This window comes from Mirounga leonina, unplaced genomic scaffold (genome assembly GCF_011800145.1).
Source record: "Mirounga leonina isolate KUSES-001 unplaced genomic scaffold, KU_Mleo_1.0 Mir_200, whole genome shotgun sequence".
Taxonomy (NCBI): domain Eukaryota; kingdom Metazoa; phylum Chordata; class Mammalia; order Carnivora; family Phocidae; genus Mirounga; species Mirounga leonina.
The window spans coordinates 9,691,490-9,713,612 of NW_023270503.1; the positions used below are offsets into that span (position 1 = coordinate 9,691,490).

General features: G+C 38.0%; 1 protein-coding gene across 1 annotated transcript in view; it reads right to left on the reverse strand.

Annotated features, from left to right (window-relative positions):
• Window positions 1-3,763: 3,763 nt before the first annotated feature.
• Window positions 3,764-22,123, reverse strand: part of SLFN12 (schlafen family member 12) — a 30,632-nt gene continuing 12,272 nt past the window's right edge. The window contains exons 2-4 of the mRNA XM_035026586.1: window positions 15,513-16,624; window positions 13,553-13,663; window positions 3,764-4,095 (exon numbers count right to left, since the gene is read on the reverse strand). Of these exons, the coding sequence (XP_034882477.1) occupies window positions 13,590-13,663; window positions 15,513-16,599 (1,161 nt within the window). The 5' untranslated portion in view covers window positions 16,600-16,624 and the 3' untranslated portion in view covers window positions 3,764-4,095; window positions 13,553-13,589. The remainder of the gene's footprint in view (window positions 4,096-13,552; window positions 13,664-15,512; window positions 16,625-22,123) is intronic.

The window sequence follows — 22,123 nt, forward strand, 5'->3', positions numbered from 1 at the left end:
AGCCACATGCAGAAGAATGAAACTGGACCATTTCCTTACACCACACACAAAAATAGACTCCCAATGGTTGAAAGACCTCAATGTGAGACAGGAGTCCATCAAAATCCTAAAGGAGAACACAGACAGCAACCTCTTCGACCTCAGCCGCAGCAACTTCTTCCTAGAAACATCACCAAAGGCAAGGGAAGCAAGGGCAAAAATGAACTATTGGGACTTCATCAAGATTAAAAGCTTTTGCAAAGCAAAGGAAACAGTCAACAAAACCAAAAGACAACCGACAGAATGGGAGAAGATATTTGCAAATGACATATCAGATAAAGGGCTAGTATCCAAAATCTATAAAGAACTCATCAAACTCAACACCCAAAGAACAAAGAATCCAATCAAGAAATGGGCAGAAGACATGAACAGACATTTTTCCAAAGAAGACATCCAAATGGCCAACAGACACACGAAAAAGTGCTCAATATTGCTAGGCATCAGGGAAATCCAAATCAAAACGTCAGTGAGATACCACCTCACACCAGTCAGAATGGCTAAAATGAACAAGTCAGGAAATGACAGATGTTGGCGGGGATGCGGAGAAAGGGGAACCCTCCTACACTGTTGGTGGGAATGCAAGCTGGTGTAGCCACTCTGGAAAACAGTATGGAGGTGCCTCAAAAAGTTGAAAATAGAGCTACCATATGATCCAGCAATTGCACTACTGGGTATTTACCCCAAAGATACAAAAGTAGGGATCCTAAGGGGTACGTGCACCCCGATGTTTATGGCAGCAATGTCCACAATAGCCAAACTGTGGAAAGAGCCAAGATGTCCATCGACAGGTGAATAGATAAAGAAGAGGTGGTATATATATACACAATGGAATATTATGCAGCCATCAAAAGGAATGAGATCTTGCCATTTGCAACAACATGAATGGAACTGGAGGCTATTATGCTGAGGGAAATAAGTCAAACAGAGAAAGACATGTATCATATGACCTCACTGATATGAGGAATTCTTAATCTTAGGAAAGAAACTGAGGGTTGCTGGAGTGGGGGGTGCGGTGGGAGGGATGGGGTGACTGGGTGATAGACACTGGGGAGGGTATGTGCTCTGGTAAGCGCTGTGAATTGTGCAAGACTGTTGAATCTCAGATCTGTACCTCTGAAACAAATAATGCAATATATGTTAAGAAAAAAAAAAAAAGAAGAAGGTAGCAGGAGGGGAACAATGAAGGGGGGGGAAATCGGAGGGGTAGATGAACCATGAGAGACGATGGACTCTGAAAAACAAACTAAGGGTTCTAGAGGGGAGGGAGGTGGGAGGTTGGGTTAGCCTGGTGATGGGTATTGAGGAGGGCACGTTCTGCATGGAGCACTGGGTGTTATGCACAAACAATGAATCATGGAACACTACATCTAAAACTAATGATATAATGTATGGTGATTAACATAACAATAAGAAAATTTTTAAAAAATAAAAAATAAAAATAGAAACAGATTTAAAAAAAAGAAGAAAGGTTATTATACAAAGGAGCAAAACCTAATTTTAAAAGGAAACATACATACAATAGACACAATAAATAAAGTCAAAAGTTGGTTCTTGGAAAAAAATAATGAAAACAATACCAATGTGAGTCTTCCAGCATGCCTGGACAAGTACTTAAAAATAGAAAAAGTACAAAAAATCAATATCAGGAATTCAAAACAAGACATCACTAGAGATCCTGCAGACAATGAAAAATTGTAAGAGATTATTATCTTTTTTTAAAGATTTTATTTATTCACTCGAGACACAGGGATACAGAGAAAGAGAGAGAGCACGAGCAGGGGGAGAGGCAGAGAAAGAAGCAGGCTCCCCGCTGATCCAGGAGCCGGATGTGGGGGCTCAATCCCAGGACCCTGGGATCATGACCTGAGCCGAAGGCAGATGCTTAACCATCTGAGCCACCCAGGCGCGCCATAAGAGATTATTATGAACAATTTTTTTTAAAGATTTTTATTTATTTATTTGAGACCGAGAGAATGAGAGAGAGAGAGAGAGAGCACACGAGAGGGGGTAGGGTCAGAGGGAGAAGCAGGCTCCCTGCTGAGCAGAGAGCCCGATGCGGGACTTGATCCAGGGACTCAAGGATCATGACCTGAGCCGAAGGCAGTCGCTTAACCAACTGAGCCACCCAGGCGCCCTATTATGAACAATTTTATGTCACTGAATTTGAACACTTAGAAGATACAAATTTCTAGGAAAATATAACTTGCCAAAATTGACTAAAGAATAGAAAAATTGAATACTGTAATCTTTAAAGAAAGTCCATTTAGCAGTCAAAAATATCTCCACAAAGAAAACTGTAGGAAAAAAATGATAAATATGACTTCATTAAAATTAAGAACATCTTGGGGCGCCTGGGTGGCTCAGTTGGTTAAGTGACTGCCTTCAGCTCAGGTCATGATCCTGGAGTCCCTGGATCAAGTCCCGCATCGGGCTCCCTGCTTGGCGAGGAGCCTGCTTCTCCCTCTAACCCTCCCCCCTCTCATGTACTCTCTCTCTCTCTCATTCTCGCTCTCTCAAATAAATAAATAAATCTTTAAAAAAAAATTAAGAACATCTTTTCATCAAAACACAGGGAGTGGGAAAAGTCATGCAATGGGAGAAGAGATTTGCAACTTAAACAACACACAGAAGACATGTATTTAGATTTTTCTTTTAATTCCTACAAATCAATAAGAAAAAAAAGACAAACCAAAAAAAGATGCTTTAAGCAACATTTCTTAGAGAAGGAATTTCAAGTAATCAATAAGCATATGACAAAGTTCCCAACTTCATTAGTAACCAAAGAACAAATAAATGCAAATTAAATTTATAATAAAATACGTATAGGTGCCTAGAAGACAGGCAACATTTAAATGTGGCCTATTTACAGTTTTTTAAATGTTGCCTATCTTGTATGGCTGAGGATGTGGAAGGTTGGGTAAGCATGTAAATTGGGAAACATTTTGGCATTATCAACTAAAGTTAAAAATATAAATACCTTGGGGTGCCTGGGTGGCTCAGTCAGTTAAGCATTTGCTTTTGGCTCAGGTCATGATCCCAGGGTCCTGGGATAGAGCCCCACATCGGGCTCCCTGCTCAGTGGGGAGCCTGCTTCTCCCTGTGCCTCTGCCTACCGCTCTGCCTACTTGTGCTCTCTCTCTCTGTCAAGTAAATAAATAAAATCTTTTAAAAAAAATACAAATAGGGGCGCCTGGGTGGCTCAGTCGTTAAGCGTCTGCCTTCGGCTCAGGTCATGATCCCAGGGTCCTGGGATCGAGCCCCGCATCGGGCTCCCTGCTCCACGGGAAGCCTGCTTCTCCCTCTCCCACTCCCCCTGCTTGTGTTCCCTCTCTCGCTGTGTCTCTCTCTGTCAAATAAATAAATAAAATCTTAAAAAAAAAAAAAAAACAAATACCCTATGACCCAACAATTCCACTTGTGCTCAGGAAATAGATGCAAATGCCCACAGGGTGTCTGAAGCAGCATTCTTATAACAGATCAAACTGGCTAGGACTCAAATCAACACAGCAGTAGAATTTATAAATAAATAGTTGTATGTTCACATAGGAATATTTTATTGCAAGGAAGATTAATGAACTATACACAACATCTAACAAATATAATCTTGAATGAAGAAGCACCACAAAAATAATATATACAGTGTGGTTCCATTTTAATAAGTTCAAAAATAAGCAAAACAAAGCTATATTTTTAGGGATGAGCACATAGAAGATAAAATTATAAAGAATGGTGAAAATGTGACTAGCATAAAATTAGTATGGAGGTAACCCAGGGTGGGGATGTGACCAGGAAAGAACACAGGAGATTTTTAGGGTGCTACTAATGATTTATTTTCTGATTTGGGTGATAGATATACAGCTATTTATACACAACTGTTTCATTATATTGTTCATTTAGTTTCATGTGCATTTCTGTAGCCATATTTCACAATCTTAGAAAAGCACTGGTTGAAAGAAAAGAAATAACAAATACTGGAAAAGAATGAACCAAACTGGGGCGCCTGGGTGGCTCAGTTGTTAAGAGTCTGCCTTCGGTTCAGGTCATGATCCCAGTGTCCTGTCAAATAAATAAATAAAATCTTAAAAAAAAAAAATGAACCAAATTAACTTTATTATGGTGTATCTAAAAAACCAGGAGAAATAACTGAAAAGCTATTCCAATTACTAAGATAGTGGGTTGATATAGTAAATATAGTAACTGTAGTATTTTCCTATATAACAGCAATTCATAGAATACATAATGATAGAACAACTTCATTCCAAAAGCAACAAGACTGGAATTGCTAGAAATAAATCTCAACAATAAATATTCAGCAACTCAAGTGAACACTCAGGTTTTAGAAACTTCTCATAATTTGGCTTGGGTCAAGGGAAAGTCTCCATGTAGACTTATAGTCTAAGTTATGTGTTCCAGGCCAGGTCACTATGGGTGTCATTGTCTATTGTGTTTATAGGTCACTCAGGAATTTCTAAGGAAGGGGAGCTCCCTCCCTAAGTTTGGGCTAGGTTGGGACACTCTGAATCCCTTTGATGTAATATTATTTTAATAGGTCCTAAATACCACATTTTCTCATAAAGAAGTTAGTGAAAATATTTTAGAGTGAAATACAAGACAGAAGATTAACATATAAGATACCTAAGAAAAGCAAACTGTTTTAAAAGTGCTTATTTCACAAAATAAGTAAATTTTATATTCTCTTAGGGAAAAAGCCTGAAATAAGGATATAAAAGATGAGATGTCAGACTGATCAGACCGATATGGAAATACCAGCTACTGAAATTATAATTCCTTAAAAATATAATTTACCAAAATCAATTCGAGGAAACAAAAAGCCTGAGTAGTCCTTTAATTATTAAAGAATTAGAAATAGTAGTTACAAATCTTCTCACAAAGGGCTCAGATACTTTTACAGGTAAGTTCTACCAAAATCTCAAACAACATATTCCAATTTTATATAAATTTTTCTGAAGGATAGAAAAAGAGGAAATATACCCAACTCATTCTGCTTTCACTGTTATTTTGATTCAAACACTAAATAAAGAAAGAGAGAGGACTATTATTAGAGCCTACAATGCATGAATTTAGATGCAAAAATTCTGAATAAAAAATTAGCAAACTGAATAAAAGTGTATTAAGGAGATTAATACTCCAATATCCAACTGGATCTGTTCCAGGAATGCAAAAATTGTTTAATATAAAATATTAACATGTCATTTGTTAATTAACAAATGAAAAGGATAAACATTTGTGACAACAGAAACAGAAGATGTGTTTGATAAAATTCAATATTTATTCATGATAAAAAGAAAAATCATTTACTAAACTAGGAATATCATGGAACTTCCTTAACCTAATAAATGGTATATTAAAAAATACCTAATGCAAACCTCAATTTAAATGAGAAAATCACAGAAACATTCTCTTTAAGATCTGAAGTAAGGGATGCCTGGGTGGCTCAGTTGGTTAAGTGTCTGCCTTTGGCTCAGGTCATGATCCCAGGGTCCTGGGAACAAGTCCTGCATCAGGCTCCTTGCTTGGCAGGGAGCTTGCTTCTCCTTCTGCCCTTGCCCCTGCTCATGCTCTCCCTCTCTCTTGCTCTCTATCTCTCTCTCTGACAAATAAATAAATAAAAATCTTTAAAAAGAAAAAAAAAAAGATCTGAAGTAAGACCATTTCCATTTAGAATTATACCCAAAGTCCTCATGGGTTCATTAAGACAAGAAAAAAATTAAAAGCAAAATATTAGGAAAAACTAAAATCATAAGGAAACAACATTTTAAAATCAGTATACTGTTTATAAAGAACATAAAAAGAATCTAGGGACAAATCATTGAAAATAAAGAGAAAGTTTAGCAAGGTGGCCAAATATAAAATCAACTTGTAAAATCAGTTGCATTTCTACACACCAGCAACAATGATAAATTGAAACTTTTAAAGAAAAACATCATTCACAACAACAAAAAAAGTAGAAGAAGCTAGTAATAAAGGTAACAAATGACTGACAAAACTTGTACAGAGAAATTTATAAGACTTTAAAGACATTAAAGAAGGGCACCTGGGTGGCTCAGTCAGTTAAGTGTCTGCCTTCAGCTCAGGTCATGATCTCAGGGTCCTGGAATCGAGCCTTGCATCAGGCTCCCTGCTCAGTGGGGGATCTGCTTCTCCGTCTCCCTCTGCCCTTCCTCCCTGCTTGTGTTCTCTCTCTCAAATAAATAAATAAATCTTTTTTAAAAATAAAGACATTAAAGAAGTTCTAAATAAATGGAGAGACTTCCTATGTTAAAGAGGACAAAGATGGACTGATATAAATATGTCATTTCTTTCCCAAACTATCTATAGATCTATGTAACTGCAATCAAAATCCTGCAAGGGTTTTTTTTGTGCAGTTAATTAGATTCTAAAATCTCTAGGAGAGAGTAAATGACCAAAATTACCAAGACACTCTCAAAGAAAAAGAATGAAAGAAAGTTTATCCTGTCGGATACTGATTATTTAGTATGAAATTACAATATTAAGACAGTACAGTGTATTTAAGGACCAGTAAATTGAGGGTACGTTAAGAGATTCTAGAAATTAGAGTTATATATAGATATATTTAATAATATGTTGGTGGTGGCCTGGCAGATCAATGGGTGAAAGTGGAACTATTCAGGGACCAAAAGAGGATTTGGATTCTAGAATCTGTAAGTTGCATTGACAAATCATAAGAAAAAGACAAATAGAAAAATGGGCAAAAGACAGAATGGGCATTTCTTAGAAGACTTACTTATGGGTAATAAGTATAAGAAGAGATGCTTTACCAAGTTAATAACCAGGGAAATACCTACCACAGAGAGATACCATTCTGTACCTACTTGAGTGGGAAGATGAAGGATGGTGAAAAGAAGAAAGGTGAGATTTGACAATTGGAGAAGATAGAGGCATTTCTAATATACCGTTGATAGGACTGAAGTGACTCATTTACACTGAAAAATAATCTGACATTATCTTAGTACTTGCAACTCACATACCTCCTGACTCAGCAATTCTACTCCTAGTTGTGCACCCAAGAGACTCTCTTGCAAATATGCACCAGAAGACTGAAAATGAATATTCAAGGTTATACTGTTCAAATAGCAGAAAACAACATGTTGCCCCCAAACAATAACAAAAACAGATAAATTAGAGATGCTGAGTATTGGTGGCATTTCTCCAGTAACTGAATTCAGCTGTGCATGAGGCTGGGTCTCAATCTAGACATCCCAGTGACGTGATCCACTTCTCTTTTTGTTTAAACTAAACTGTTACTCTTACTTTCAATTAAAGCAGTTCATATTACACCAAGAAAAGTCTAATCAAAATCTAAAGAATTAGAATCTGATATATTCAATGACTAAGAATACCAAAGTATGCCTGTTAACACCCACATGAGCTCTGATGACAAATTTCAAGATGGCGCTGATATGAAGAAAAGGAGGTTGGAACATACTCACACCAACAAGTCCAAAGAAGCCAGAATTAGGATACAATCAAGATGGCAGAGGATTAGGAGACCTTAGTTTCGTCTGGTCCCAGGAATTCAGCTACATAGGTATCAAATCATTCTGAACACCTGCGAACTTGACCAGAGATATAAGAAAAGAATAGCTGCAACTCTACAAATATAAAAGTGACCACTTTCTGCAAGGTAGGAGGTGTGGAGAAGTGAATTCAAGGTGATATATGGGAAGATGAACTGTGGGGGAGGGAGCATTCATCAGCCAGCTACCAGAAAGTGATATAGCAGCAGAGCACAAAATCAGAACTTTCAGAAGTCTGCTCCAGTGAGGAATGTCCTGGCCTGAAAGGCACCCAGGTGGCAAAGTGGGTGGACTCCTAGGTGGGACAGTGTGGTCTCAGGATCCTTGGGGTGACAGGAAGACCAGGGGGGACTGAGTGCAGCAGAGTTCCCAAGCATTGGAGCAGGGAAGCCAGCTGCAAACAGTGGGCCAAGGAGTGGGCTTTCAGCTCAGGGTTGCCATAAACAGTTTACCACCTCTGAGCAGGGGCCCAGCAAGACCCCCGCCTTCCTCCCCCAGGAGGAGAGGCTCAGAAGTGCACCACAGGAGTCTTCAGGGTTTGGAGACTCAAAGCAGGGTCTTGTGCCTGAGATAGAAATGCTCGGTCACAGGCCACATGAGCATGGAGTACAGACTGAGACCAAGGAGACAGGAGTGATTGACTGTTTTTCCCTGAGGGTGCACTGAGGAGTGGGGTCCCAAGCTCTTGGCTCTGGGGCTGGAGATTGGGAGACCACCATTTTCATTCTCATCCTCTAAAGACAGGTGGAAAGCTTCAGGGAATAAAAACCAAATAGAGCAAACTGGAGCCGCTTACTTAGCTTGGCCCCCCTGGAAAGTGCAATACAATTCCAACTGGGGAAAAAACACTTGAGAATCAAAGCAACAAGCCCCTCCCCCAGAAGATCAGCAAGAACATCCAGCCAAGACCAATTTACCAATCAATGAGAACTGCAAAACTCCAGCACTGGGGGAATATAGCATATAGAATTCATGTTTTTTCCTCCATGATTCTTTAGTCTTTCAATTTTAATTTTCTTTTCTTTTTCCTTTTTCAATCAATTTCTTATTTTATCAACTCGTTTTAAAAATATTTTTTAATTTTCATTTTTACAGTTGCATTCTACCCCTTCAGTATTTAATTTTTTTTGTATATATATAAGTTTTTCTTTCTTTGCAATTTTGAGATGTAGTTTCTTCTAACAAACTGACCAAGATACACTCAAGATATAGTGTATTGCAGTTCTGTTCCCCTGTCTGTTTATATCCCTTCTTTTTCTGTTGTTGTTGTTTTTTCTCTTTTGTTTTTTCTTGTCTTTTAATTTTCATTTTTACAGTTACAGTCTATCCTTTCATTGTATTTAATTTTATCTTTGTACATATATAGGTTTTTCTTTCTTTACAATTTTGGGATCTAAGTTTTCTAACAAATGGACCAAAATATAGGATCCAGCGTATTGCTCTATTCTGTCCACCTGTCTGATTATATTGCCTTTTTTTCTTTTCTTAAAAAAAAAAAAATATATATATATATATATATATATATTGGTTTTGGGTCTCTTCTGGTTTGCTTAGTGTATATTTCTCTGGAGTCGTGGTTGCCATTTTTGCATTTTGTTCTCTTGGTCATTATTCTTCTCTGGACAGAATGACAAGACAGAAAAACTCACCTCAAAAAAGAGAACAAGAGGCAGTACTGACTACCAGGAACCTAGTCAGTATGGACATAAGTAAAATGTTGGAACTAGAGTTCAGAATAACAATTATAAAGATGCTAGCTGGGCTTGAAAAAAAGCATAGAAGACACAAGAGAATCCCTTTCTGGAGAAATAAAATAACTAAAATTGAATCAAGTTGAAATAAAAAACTCTATTAATGAGATGCAATAAAAAATGGAGGCTCTAAGTGCTAGGATAACTGAGGCAGAAGAGAGAATTAGTGATATAGAAGACTGATGATGGAGAGTAAAGAACATGAGAAAAGGAGAGATAAACAATTACTGGATCATGAGGGGTGAATTCGAGAGATAAGTGATACCATAAAGTGAAACATTATTAGAATAATTGGGGTTGCAGAAGAAGAGGAAAGGGGGGGCAGAAGGTATATTGGAACAAATTATAGTGGAGAACTTCCCTAATTTGGGGAAGGAAACAGGCATCCAAGTCCAGGAGGCACAGAGAGCCCCCTTCAAAATCAATAAAAATAGGTCAACACCTGACATACAATAGTGAAACTTGCAAATCTCAGAGACCAAGAGAAAATCCTGAAAGCAGCTGGGGACAAGAGGTCTGTAACCTACAATGGTAGAAACATTAGATTGGCAGCAGACCTATCCACAGAGGCCTGGCAGGCCAGAAAGGACTGGCATGATATATTCAGGGTGTTAAATGAGAAAAACATGCAGTCAAGAATACTTTATCCAGCTAGGATGTCATTCAAAATAGAAATAGTGATAAAAAGCTTCCAGGACAAACAGAAACTAAAAGAATTTGTGATCACCAAACCAGCCCTACAAGAAATATTAAAAGGGATTCTCTAAGTAAAGAGAGAGCCCAAAAGTAACATGGACCAGAAAGGAACAGAGACAATATACAGAAACAGGGACTTTACAGGTAATACAATGACACTAAATTCATATCTTTCAATAGTTACTCTGAATGTAAATGGGCTAAATGCCTCAATCAAAACACACAGGGCATCAGATTGGATAAAAAAGCACGACCCATCAATATGCTGTCTGCCAGAGATTCATTTTAAACCCAAAGACACCTCCAGATTTAAAGTGAGGGGGTGGAAAACCATTTGCCATGCTAATGGACATAAAAAAAGCTGGGGTGGCAATCCTTATATCGGACAAATCAGATTTTAAACCAAAGACTGTAATAAGAGATGAGGAAGGAAACTATATCATAATTAAAGGGTCTATCCAAGAAAATCTAACAGTTGTAAATATTTATGCCCCTAACATGTGAGCAGCCAATTATATAAGCCGATTAATAACAAAATTAAAGAAACACATCAATAATAATACAATAATAGTAGGGGTATTTAACAACCCCCCCTCACTGCAATGGACAGATCATCTAAGCAAAAGATCAACAAAGAATTAAGAGATTTGAAAGACACACTGGACCAGATGGACTTCACAGATATATTCAGAACATTCCATCCCAAAGCAACAGAATACACATTCTTCTCTAGTGCACATAGAACATTCCCTAGAATAGCTCACATCCTGAATCATACATCAGGTCTCAACAGGTACCAAAGATTGCGATCATTCCCTGCATATTTTCGGACCACAATGCTTTGAAACTAGAACTCAATCACAAGAGGAAATTTGGAAGGAACTCAAATACATGGAGGCTAAAAAGCATCCTACTAAAGAATGAATGGGTCAACCAGGAAATTAAAGAAGAATTAAAAAATTCATGGAAACAAATGAAAATGAAAATACAACTGTTCAAAACCTTTGGGATACAGCAAAGGCAGTCCTAAGAGGGAAGTATATAATGATACAGGCCTTTCTCAAGAAACAAGAAAGGTCTCAAATATAAAACCTAACCTTATACCTAAAGGAGCTGGAGAAAGAACAGCAAATAAAGTCTAAACACAGCAGGAGAAGAGAAATTATAAAGATTAGAGCAGAAATCAATGAAATAGAAACAAAAGGACAGTAAAGCAGATCAACAAAACTAGGAGCTGTTTCTTTGAAAGAATTAATAAGATTGATAAACCCCTGGCCAGACTTATTTAAAAAAAAAAAAAGAAGAAGAAGAGAGAGAGAGAGGGAGAGAGAGAAAGGACCCAGATAAATAAAATCATGAATGAAAGAGGAGAGCTCAAAACCAACACCAAAGAAATGCAAACAACTATAAGAACATATTATGAGCAACTATATGCCAAAAATTAGGCAATCGGAAAGAAATGGATGCATTCCTAGAGATGTCTAAACTACCAAAACTGAAACAGGAAGAAATACAAAACCTGAACAGACCCATAACCAACAAGGAAATTGAAGCAGTCATCAAAAATCTCCCAAAAGATAAAGGGCTAGTATCCAAAATCTATAAAGAACTTATCAAACTCAAGACCCAAAGAACAAAGAATCCAATCAAGAAATGGGCAGAAGACATGAACAGACATTTCTGCAAAGAAGACATCCAAATGGTCAACAGACACATGAAAAAGTGTTCCACATCACTGAGCATTAGGGAAATCCAAATCAAAACCTCAATGAGATACCACCTCACACCAATCAGAATGGGTAAAGTTAACAAGTCAGGAAACGACAGATGTTGGTGAAGATGCGGAGAAAGGGGAACCCTCCTACACTGTTGGTGGGAATGCAAGCTGGTGCAACTACTCTGGAAAACAGTATGGAGGTGCCTCAAAAAGTTGAAAATAGAGCTACCATATGATCCAGCAATTGCACTACTGGGTATTTACCACAAAGATACAAATGTAGGGGGCGCCTGGGTGGCTCAGATGGTTAAGTGTCTGTCTTCAGCTCAGGTCATGATCCCAGAGTCCTGGGATCGAGTCCCACATCGGGCTCCCGGCTCAGCAGGGAGCCTGCTTCTCCCTCTGACCCTCTCCCCTCTCATGCTGTTTCTCTCTCGCTCGCTCTCTAAAAAATAAATAATAAAAATCTTTAAAAAAAAAAGATACAAATGTAGGGATCCGAAGGGGTATGTGTACCCCGATGTTTATAGCAGCAATGTCCACAATAGCCAAACTATGGAAAGAGCCAAGATGTCCATCAACAGATGAATGGATAAAGATGTGAGATATATATATACAATGGAATATTATGCAGCCATTAAAAGGAATGAAATCTTGCCATTTGCAACGATGTGGATGGAACTAGAAGGTATTATGCTGAGCGAAATAAGTCAATCAGAGGGTTGCTGGAGTGGTGGGGGGTGGGAGGGATGGGGTGACTGGGTGATAGACATTGGGGAGGGTATGTGCTATGGTGAGCACTGTGAATTGTGTAAGACTGTTGAATCACAGACCTGTACCTCTGAAACAAATAATACATTATATGTTAAAAAAAAAAAAAAAGAAGAAGAAGATAGCAGGAGGGGAAAAATTAAAGGGGGGAAATAGGGGGAGACGAACCATGAGAGACTATGGACTCTGAGAAACAAACTGAGGGTTCTAGAGGGGAGGGGGGTGGGAGGATGGGTTAGCCTGGTGATGGGTATTAAAGAGGGCACATATTGAATGGAGCACTGGGTGTTATATGCAAACAATGAATCATGGAACACTACATCAAAAACTAATGATGTAATGTATGGTGATTAACATAACATAATAAAATTTAAAAAAAGAAATGAAATCTTGCCATTTGCAATGATTTGGATGGAACTAGAGGGTATTATGCTAAGCGAAATAAATCAATCAGAGAAAGACAATTATCATATGATCTCACTGATATGTGGAATTTAAGAAACAAAACAGAGGATCATAGGGGAAAAGAGGACAAAATAAAACAAGACGAAATCAGAGAGGGAGACAAACCATAAGAGACTCTTAACCAGAGGAAACAAACTGAGGGCTTTTGGAGGGGAGGGAGGTGGGGGGATGGGGTAACAGGGTGATAGATATTATAGAGGGCACGTGATGTAATGAGCACTGGGTATTATATAAGACTGATGAGGGGTGCCTGGGTGGCTCAGTCATTAAGCATCTGCCTTTGGCTCAGGTCATGATCCCAGGGTCCTGGGATCGAGCCCCGCATCGGGCTCCCTGCTTGGCGGGAAGCTTGCTTCTCCCTCTCCCACTCCCCCTGCTTGTGTTCCCTCTCTCACTGTGTCTCTCTCTGTCAAATAAATAAAATGTTAAAAAAAAAAAAAAGGACTGATGAATCACTGACCTCTACCTCAGAAACCAATAATACATTATATGTTAGTTAATTGAATTTAAGTTAAAAAAATGAAAAACAAACAAAGAAGTCAGAATTAAACTACCTGGAAAGTGATATCTCAGCTGCTCATTTTCCAAATTCTAAACAGATTTACTACAGTATAATGGCGATGATATTTGTTGTTGGAAGATGATCTTTTCTGTCCCAGGAAAATCTTAAAACAAACAAACAAACAAAAAACCACATTCTTAATTTGCCATGAGAGACCCTCCCCCCATCTAACTAATGCATAGCATATCAAAAGTCTGCTTAGATTTAACCCCTTTTTCCCAATAGAAATATTGTTAGATATTGTGGTTAGATTCCTAGGTCAGACACAAATTGCAATTTTATATTTTATTTAAGTTTTTTTTTTTTTTTGAGAGAGAGAGAGCTGAGGAGGGGCAGGGGGAGAGAGAGAGAGTGAGAATCCCAAACAGTCTCCACGCCCAGCACAGGGCCTGATGTGGGACTGGATCACAGGACCCTGAGATCATGACCTGAGCTGAAGTCAAGAGGTGGTAGCCTAACCGACTGAGCCACCCAGGCACCCCTAGGATTTTATTTTCAAGTAATGTGTACATCCAACATGGGGCTCAAACTCACAACCCCATGATCAAGAGTCACAAGCTCTCGGGTGCCTGGGTGGTTCAGTTGGTTAAGCATCCGACCCTTGATTTTGGCTCAGGTCATGATCTCAGGGTTGTGGGATCCAGTCCCACATCAGGCTCCATGCTGGGTGTGGAGCCTGTTTGAGATTCTCTTTCTCTCTCCCTCTGCCCCTCCCCTGCTCTCTAAATAAATAAATAATAAAATCTTAAAAAAAAAAAAGTCAAATGCTCTACCAACTGAGCCAGGCAGGTGCCCCACAAATTGCAATTTTAATGCCTTTTTTCAACATCTTTTTTTTTTTTTTTTGAGAGAGGGAGAGAGAGCACAGGGGAAGGGCAGTGGGAGAGGGCAAGAGAGAGAGCAAGAATCTTAGCAGGCTCCACACCCAGCAAGCTGGAGGCGGGGGTCCATCTCATGACTCCAAGATTATGACCTAAGCTGAAATCAAGAGTTGGATGCTTAACTGACTGAGCCACCCAGGCACCCCACAAATTGCAATTTTAATACATTTTAATCCTTGATGCTGCTGGAACACACTGTAGCTGGAATGAAAATTAATAAAAAAACGCATTAAGAGTCATCGAATACATTGCCATGTTCTTGGGTTCACTTTAAAGGCAATTAAAATTTGAAGATGAGATAGCTAGTGAAGGACTGCTGAGTTTTGCAGATTCTAAGAAAGAACCTTGCATTTTCAGAGATTTTAAAGTTGCCAGTGCAGTCTAACTTTATTTGAGGCTTCCCTTTTCCAAAATCAGATAAAATACCAGCATTATTCTTTTTCTTAATCACTCCAACTTAGGGTTACATTTTGGCCCCCAGATGGAAAGACAGAAGAGGAAGAGGTTAGGGGGTGCCTGGGTGGCTCTGTCAGTTAAGTGTCTGCCTTCAGTTTACAGCCCGCGTCGGGCTCCCTGCTCAGCAGGGAGTCTGCTTCTCCCTCTGCCCCTCACACCACTCGTGTTCTCTCTCTCACTCCCTCTGTCTCTCTCTCAAATAAATAAATAAAATCTTAAAAAAAAAAAAGAGGAAGAGGGAAGAGGTTTTAAGGGAAATAAATAGAAAGGTGTAAAGACAGATGAAGGAAAGGTAAATAAAAGAGGCAAGTGGTCCTGACAGAAAGAAATGGTCAGTTACTGAAACTGAGCTCAGAAAGAAAAAGGATTCAACAGGCTTTTTCACTGGAAGTGAGTAAAGAGATGGTAGGGAAGAAAAATAGGGTTAATTGGATCTTTGTACCAGCTTGTGCTATTGACAGAAGGTAACGCGGCTTCTGTATGGAAGAGCTATCTTCTAAGTGGGTAGAGGAAAATAAGAGAGTGAATGATTGATCGTATCCACCAGACATTAGTAAATTAGGTGTTGAAATGTGAAGCCTATGATGTCACCCCAAATCCCAAATGAAAACCTACCTGCCATCTTAGCCCTATGGAGCCTCCTTCCTAATCTCCCTTCCTCACTTGGGTTTGCAGGCAACATGTTGGAAATCCATTCCTTCATAGTAAATTGTCGCACATTGTTGTCTTTCACATGCCAAGATTCTGGCTCTTTAGCAAACACTGCACAGCAGAATGGCTCTATTTTGAGGGCACAGACATATCCACAAAGATGCCCTTCATCATATACTTCAAGGAATTTGCATACATAGTTTATCTCTTTCTTCTCCTTACAGAAGTGATAGACAGGCAACTTTCTAATGGATTTTTCTATTTCTGAAACTAACTTGTTAAGATCACTCACTTCTCTTTTAAAGCCAATTACTTCATCCCCATTTAAACCAATAAACAAATATCCCCCATCAGTATTTGAAAATGCAGAAATATATTGAGGGAGAATCTCTTTAATGCGTTGTAACAACTTGTCTGTTGAGAAGGCTTTCATTTCAACATGTGTGGATTCAGTAAAGGGGAGTTTTTCTCTGTACCTAAGTTGTGTCCTGTTAAAAAAGTCATCAGCCAAGGCCTTCACGTTACTCTCTACTTGTGCATTCTGCTTTGGAGACAATTTAGATCTATACAATCTCCCCTTAGTTTTGTTCTTGTCTGTGAGGAACTCCATTGTAGCAGTGGCATCCATGATATTTGTACATGTTACATCCCTTTTGTACAAATTCGACTTCAAGGTGGCAATCCGTAAACCAGAGGTTTTTGAGCTCCATGATTTGACAAAAATTAGAAAATATTCACCTTGCTGCATAAAGTCTAGGTATTTATGAACAGATGGAAGAATATTTCCAACAGAACTTTCCAAATCTAATCCTATTCCATCTTTTGGGTAGCTATAGTTTTCATTCTCAATTTCAGCCTTGATCACTCCCCCTCCAGAATTCAGCAAAGCAATCATAGCTTGTAAGATGTTTTCATTCTGCTTTTTTCGAAGTTGACAATCTTTCATTTTTTTCCTATTCTTCTCCCCAAGAGTGACTCTTCCCACACCTAAAATCAGCTCAGCAGAGTTAGTTTTCAAATCAATACTAATGTTCATTTTCCCAGTAGCCATTCAATTTCCAAGCAGAAATCTTTTCCTGTAAAAAAAATAAAAAAGAGCCATGAGTATAGAACCTGAGCAGAAGACATCAAATTCTGTACTGTGAGGCAAACCCAACAAAATCCTTTGCTGTGTATATTCCACTGGATGTTATGGAAAGGGTACAGGGTAAAGTCTTTTTTTTTTTTGGACAGATTTTGAGCTAAGACTATAATAATTTTTACTCCTGTGAAGTTTTCAATTTTTTCCCTAAGATTCCGCTTTTTTCAAAGTAATCTCTATACCCAGTGTGGGGCTCAAACTTACAACCCGGAAATCAAGAGTTGCACACTCCCCCAACTGAGCCAGACAGGTGCCCCTCAATTTATTTATTTTATTTATTTTTAATTTTTAAGTAATCTCTACACTCAATGTGGGGCTTGAACTTACAACCCCGAGATCAAAAGTCGCATGCTCTATAGACTGAGCCAGTCAGGCGCCCTGAAATTTTCAATTTTTTTTGAAATTTTCTATTTTTTTGCCATAGTTTTATATGATCCTCTTCTAATTGTTTGTTTTTTTTTTAAGATTTTATTTATTTATTTGAAAGAGAGAGACACAGCGAGAGAGGGAACACAAGCAGGGGGAGGGGGAGAGGGAGAAGCAGGCTCCCCACAGAGCAGGGAGCCCGATGTGGGACTCGATCCCGGGACTCCAGGATCATGACCTGAGCCGAAAGCAGTCGCTTAACCGACTGAGCCACCCAGGCGCCCCCTCTTCTAATTGTTTTAATCTCATCTTTAACGGTGTTTATATCCCCTTTCTAATTCCTAATATTATATAATTTTCTTTCTCCTTTCCTTAAATAAGCCCCTCTGGGAAGCTTATCTATGTTTTTGATCTTCTCAGTGAACCAAATTTTATATATTACTTATACTTTTATTTCATTTTATTTTTAAAGCGATTTTATTTATTTGAGAGAGAGAAAAAAACAACAACGAGGGAGGAGTGGAAGGAGAAGCAGGCTCCCCATTGAGCAGGGAGCTGGACAAGGGGCTAGATCCCAGGACCCCGAGATCATGACCTGAGCCAAAGGCAGACACTTAACCAACTGAGCCACCCAGGCACGCCTTATACTTTATTTTTAATAATTCCAACTTTTACCTTAATTTCCTCCTTTTATTGGGGAGTCCTTCAGGAAAATTCTCAGTTGGGGGTCTAAAGACATCCAGCAATATGCCATGTTAGTAGTTTTTCTGTCTTGCAAGCATGAATTAGATTCACAAATTTTGGCCAATTGATCTTAAGCAAGGTGGGCCAAATTACTGTACCCTCTTCCTACCAGTTATCATTATTTTCAATGAGGTAAAATTCTTATATACAAGATGTCTGTTTTAGTATAAGTATCCCTAATCCATTAGTTCTCTCCCTTTTCTGTGTATTGGGATCACAGCTTTGCTACAGATGACCTAAAGACAGTTGAGAGGAGAGTCCATCACAGGTAAGTAATCACTATACTAGACTAGGAAAGGTTATAAAGGGGTCAAAATATTCATGTCTACTGCTGCTGGACCAGTATCCTACAGAGGTTCAGCTATAAGCTGTGAATGTCACCTCTGTCTCTATAAATTCCTGATCATTCCTGAACAACTGTTATGAATTGAATGTTTGTGTTCCTCCAAAATTCATCTCATCCTAATTAAGACTCCACCTGTTATTGTAGAGCTATCTATTTCTCCTAGAATTATATCAAATCTTTGGTTTATATTATTAGGAGCTCTGATGTTTGATGCCCACATGTTTATAGTTACTACAACTTCTTGGTGAACTCATCCTTTTATCATTATATAATGTCTTTGTCCTTTATAACCACTTTTGATTTAAAGTCTGATTTGTCTGATATTAGTGTAGCCACCTCTGTTCTTTTGGTTACTATTTGCATAGAATAACTTTTCCATCTTCCATTTTCAACTTATGCATGTCCTTAGATCTAAAGTGAGTCTTTTGATACAGATGTCCAATGGTCACATGAAAAACTGCTCAACATCACTCATCGTTGGGAAAATGCAAATCAAAACCACAATGAGTTATTACCTCACATCTGTCAGAATGGCTAAAATAAAAAAGACAAGAAATAACAAGTGTTGACAAGGATGTGGAGAAAAAGGAATCCTTATGCACTGTTGGTGGGAATGTAAATTGTTGCAGCCACTGTGGAAAATAGTATAGAAGTTCCTCAAAAAGTTAAAAATAAAAATACCATATGACACAGTAATTCCACTACTGGGTATTTACCCAAAGAAAACAAAAACACTAATTTGAAAATATATATGCACCCCAATGTTTATTGCAGCATTATTTAAAATAGCCAAGATACAGACATGACCTAAGTGTCCATCAATAGACAAAAGGATAAGGAAGATGTGGTACATACACACACTGTAATATTACACAACCATAAAAAAGGATGAGATCAAGTCATTTGCATGGATGGACCTAGAGGGTTTTATACTAAGTAAAATAAGTCAGACTGAGAAAGAAAAATACTATATTATTTCATTCATATGTGGAATCTAAAAGAAAGAAAGAAATAAACAAAAAGCAGAATCCGACTTGTAAATACAGAAAACTGATGGTTGCCAGAGGGAAGGTGATGGGGGGAATTGGTAAAATGGGTGAAGGGGAGTGGGAGATACAGGCTTCCAGTTATGGAATGAGTAAGTCATGGGAATAAAAGGTACAGCATAAGGAATACAGTCAATTATATATATATTTTAAGATTTAATTTATTTATTTGAGAGAGAGAAAGAGATAGAGAGCATGAGAGGGGAGAGGGTCAGAGGGAGAAGCAGACTCCCCGCCGAGCAGGTAGCCCGATGTGGGACTCAATCCTGGAACTCCAGGATCATGACCTGAGCCGAAGGCAGTCGCTTAACCAACTGAGCCACCCAGGCGCCCCAGTCAATGATATTTTAACAGAAGGTATGCTGACAGATGGTAGCTGCACTTGTGGTGAGCATAGCATAATGTAGAAACTTGTCAAATCACTATTTGGAAACCTGAAACTAATGTAACATGTATGTCAACTACCCTCAAATAAAAAATTTTTAAATAAAAATAATATAAAATAGGGGCACCTGGATGGCTCAGTTGGCTGTGTCCAACTCATGATTTCAGCTCAGGTTATGATCTCAGGGTTTTGGGATCCAGCCCTGTGTTGGGCTCCAAGCTCAGCAGGAAGTTTGCCTGAGGATTCTCTCCCTCTCCCTCTGCCCCTGACCCTGTTCACACTCTCTCTCTCAAATAAATAAATCTTTTAAAAATATATAATATAAATAAAGTGCATCTTTTGTAAACAGCATAAAGATGGATCCTGGTTTTTAAAATCATTCTACTAATCTATGTCTTTTGCCTGTATAGGGTTACCCATTTATATTGAAAGTCATTACTGATAGGGCAGGACTTACTATTACCATTTTGTTGTATGTTTTCTGTAGGTGTTACAGGTTTTTTTTGTTGTTGTTCCTCATTTCCTCCCTTACTGCCTTCCTTTGTGTTTAACTAATTTTTCCTCATAGTTTGCCTTAGGGTTCACTCTTAGTGTTGTACTTTCTGTGGGTTTGGACAAATGTATAATAACACATATCCATCATTATACTATCACACAGAGTATTATCACTGCCCTAAATATTGTCTGTGCTCTACCTATTCATCGTGTCCCAACTCCCAATCCCTGACAACTATTGATTTTTTTTTTACTGTCTTCATAGTTTTGCCGTTTCCAGAGTGTCATATAGTTGGAATCACACAGTATGTAGCCTTTTCAAACTGGCTTCTTTCACTTAGTAATATGCATTTAAGGTTCCTCCATGTCTTTTCATAGCTTGATGTCTCGTTCCTTTATAGTGCTGAATAATATTCCATTGTCTTGATGTACTACAGTTTATTTATCCATTCACCTATGAAAGGACATCTTGATTACTCCCAAATTTTGGCAATTATGAATAGAGCTGCTAAAACATCCATGTGTAGATTTTGTGTGGATATAAGATTTTAACTCCTTTGGGTAAATACCAAGGATCAAGATTGAGGGATTGCATAATAAGTATGTTTAGTTTTAAAAGAAACTGACAAACTGTCTTGCAAAGTGGCTATACCATTTTACATTCCCACCTGCAATGAATAAGAGTTCTTGCTGCTCTATATCCTTGTCAACTTTTGGTATTGTCAGCGTTCTGGATTTTAGCCATTCTAATACGTATGTAGTGGTATCCCATTGTTTTAATTTACATTTCATTGATGACATATGATGTGGGACATCTTTTCATATGCTTATTTGCCATCTGTATATCTTCTTTAGTGAGACATTAAGGTCTTCAGCTCATTTTTTAATGGGGTTGGTTATTTTCTTATTGTTGAATTTTAAGAGTTCTTTGTGTATTTTAGACAACAGTACTTTATCAGATATGCCTTTTGCAAACATTTTCTCCCAGTCTTTGCCTTGTTTTATCACTCTATTAACATTGTCTTTTCCAGAGCAGAAATTTTTAATTTTAATGGATTAAAAATTCTTTATTTAATAGAGTATGCCCTTGGTGTTGTATCTAAAAAGTCATCACCATACCCAAGCTCATCTAAGTTTTCTCTTACATTATTTTCTACGAGTTTCATAGCTTTGACAGGCGGGGATACTCACCACTATACTAACGAGGAAGACCTGAGTTTCATAGCTTTGAATTTTACATTTAGATCTGTGATCCATTTTGAGTTAATTTTTATGAAGTGTATAAGGTCTATGTCTAGATTCATTTTTTTTTTTACATGTGGATGTCTAGTAGTTCTAGCACCATCTTGCTGAAAAGACTATCTTTGCTCCATTGTATTATCAAAGATCAGTTGATCATATTTATATGTATCTGTTTCCAGGTTCTCCATTCATTCCACTGATCTATTTCTATTCTTTTACCACTACCATGCTGCCTTGACAACTGTAACTTTACTAAAGCTACAATACTTTCTTGAAGTCAGGTAGTGTCAGTCCTCCACCTTTGTTCTTCCCTTTCAATATTGTGTTGGCTATTCTGGGTCATTTGCCTCTCCATATGAACTTTAGAATCAGTCTGTTGATAGCCACAAAATACTTTTCTGGGATTTTGATTGGGGTTGCATTGAATCTACAAATCAAGTTGGGAAGAACTGAGATTTTGACAATATTGGATCTTTCTATCCATGAACATGGAATATCGTTCTTTTTTTTTAAGCTCTTCTTTGATTTCTTTCATCAGAGTTTTGTGTCTTCTTCATATAGATCTTTTACATATTTTGTTAGATTTATACCTAAATATTTCATTTTGGGGAGGTGCTAAGGTCAATGGTATTATATTTTGAATTTCAAATTCCACTTGTTCATTGCTGGTATATAGGAAAGTGATTGACTTTTGCATATTAACCTTGTATCCTACAACCTTGCTATAATTATTACTAAATTATTAGTTCCAGGAGTTTTGTTTTTGTTTTATTGTGAATTCTTTTGGATTTTCTATATAGATGATTGTGT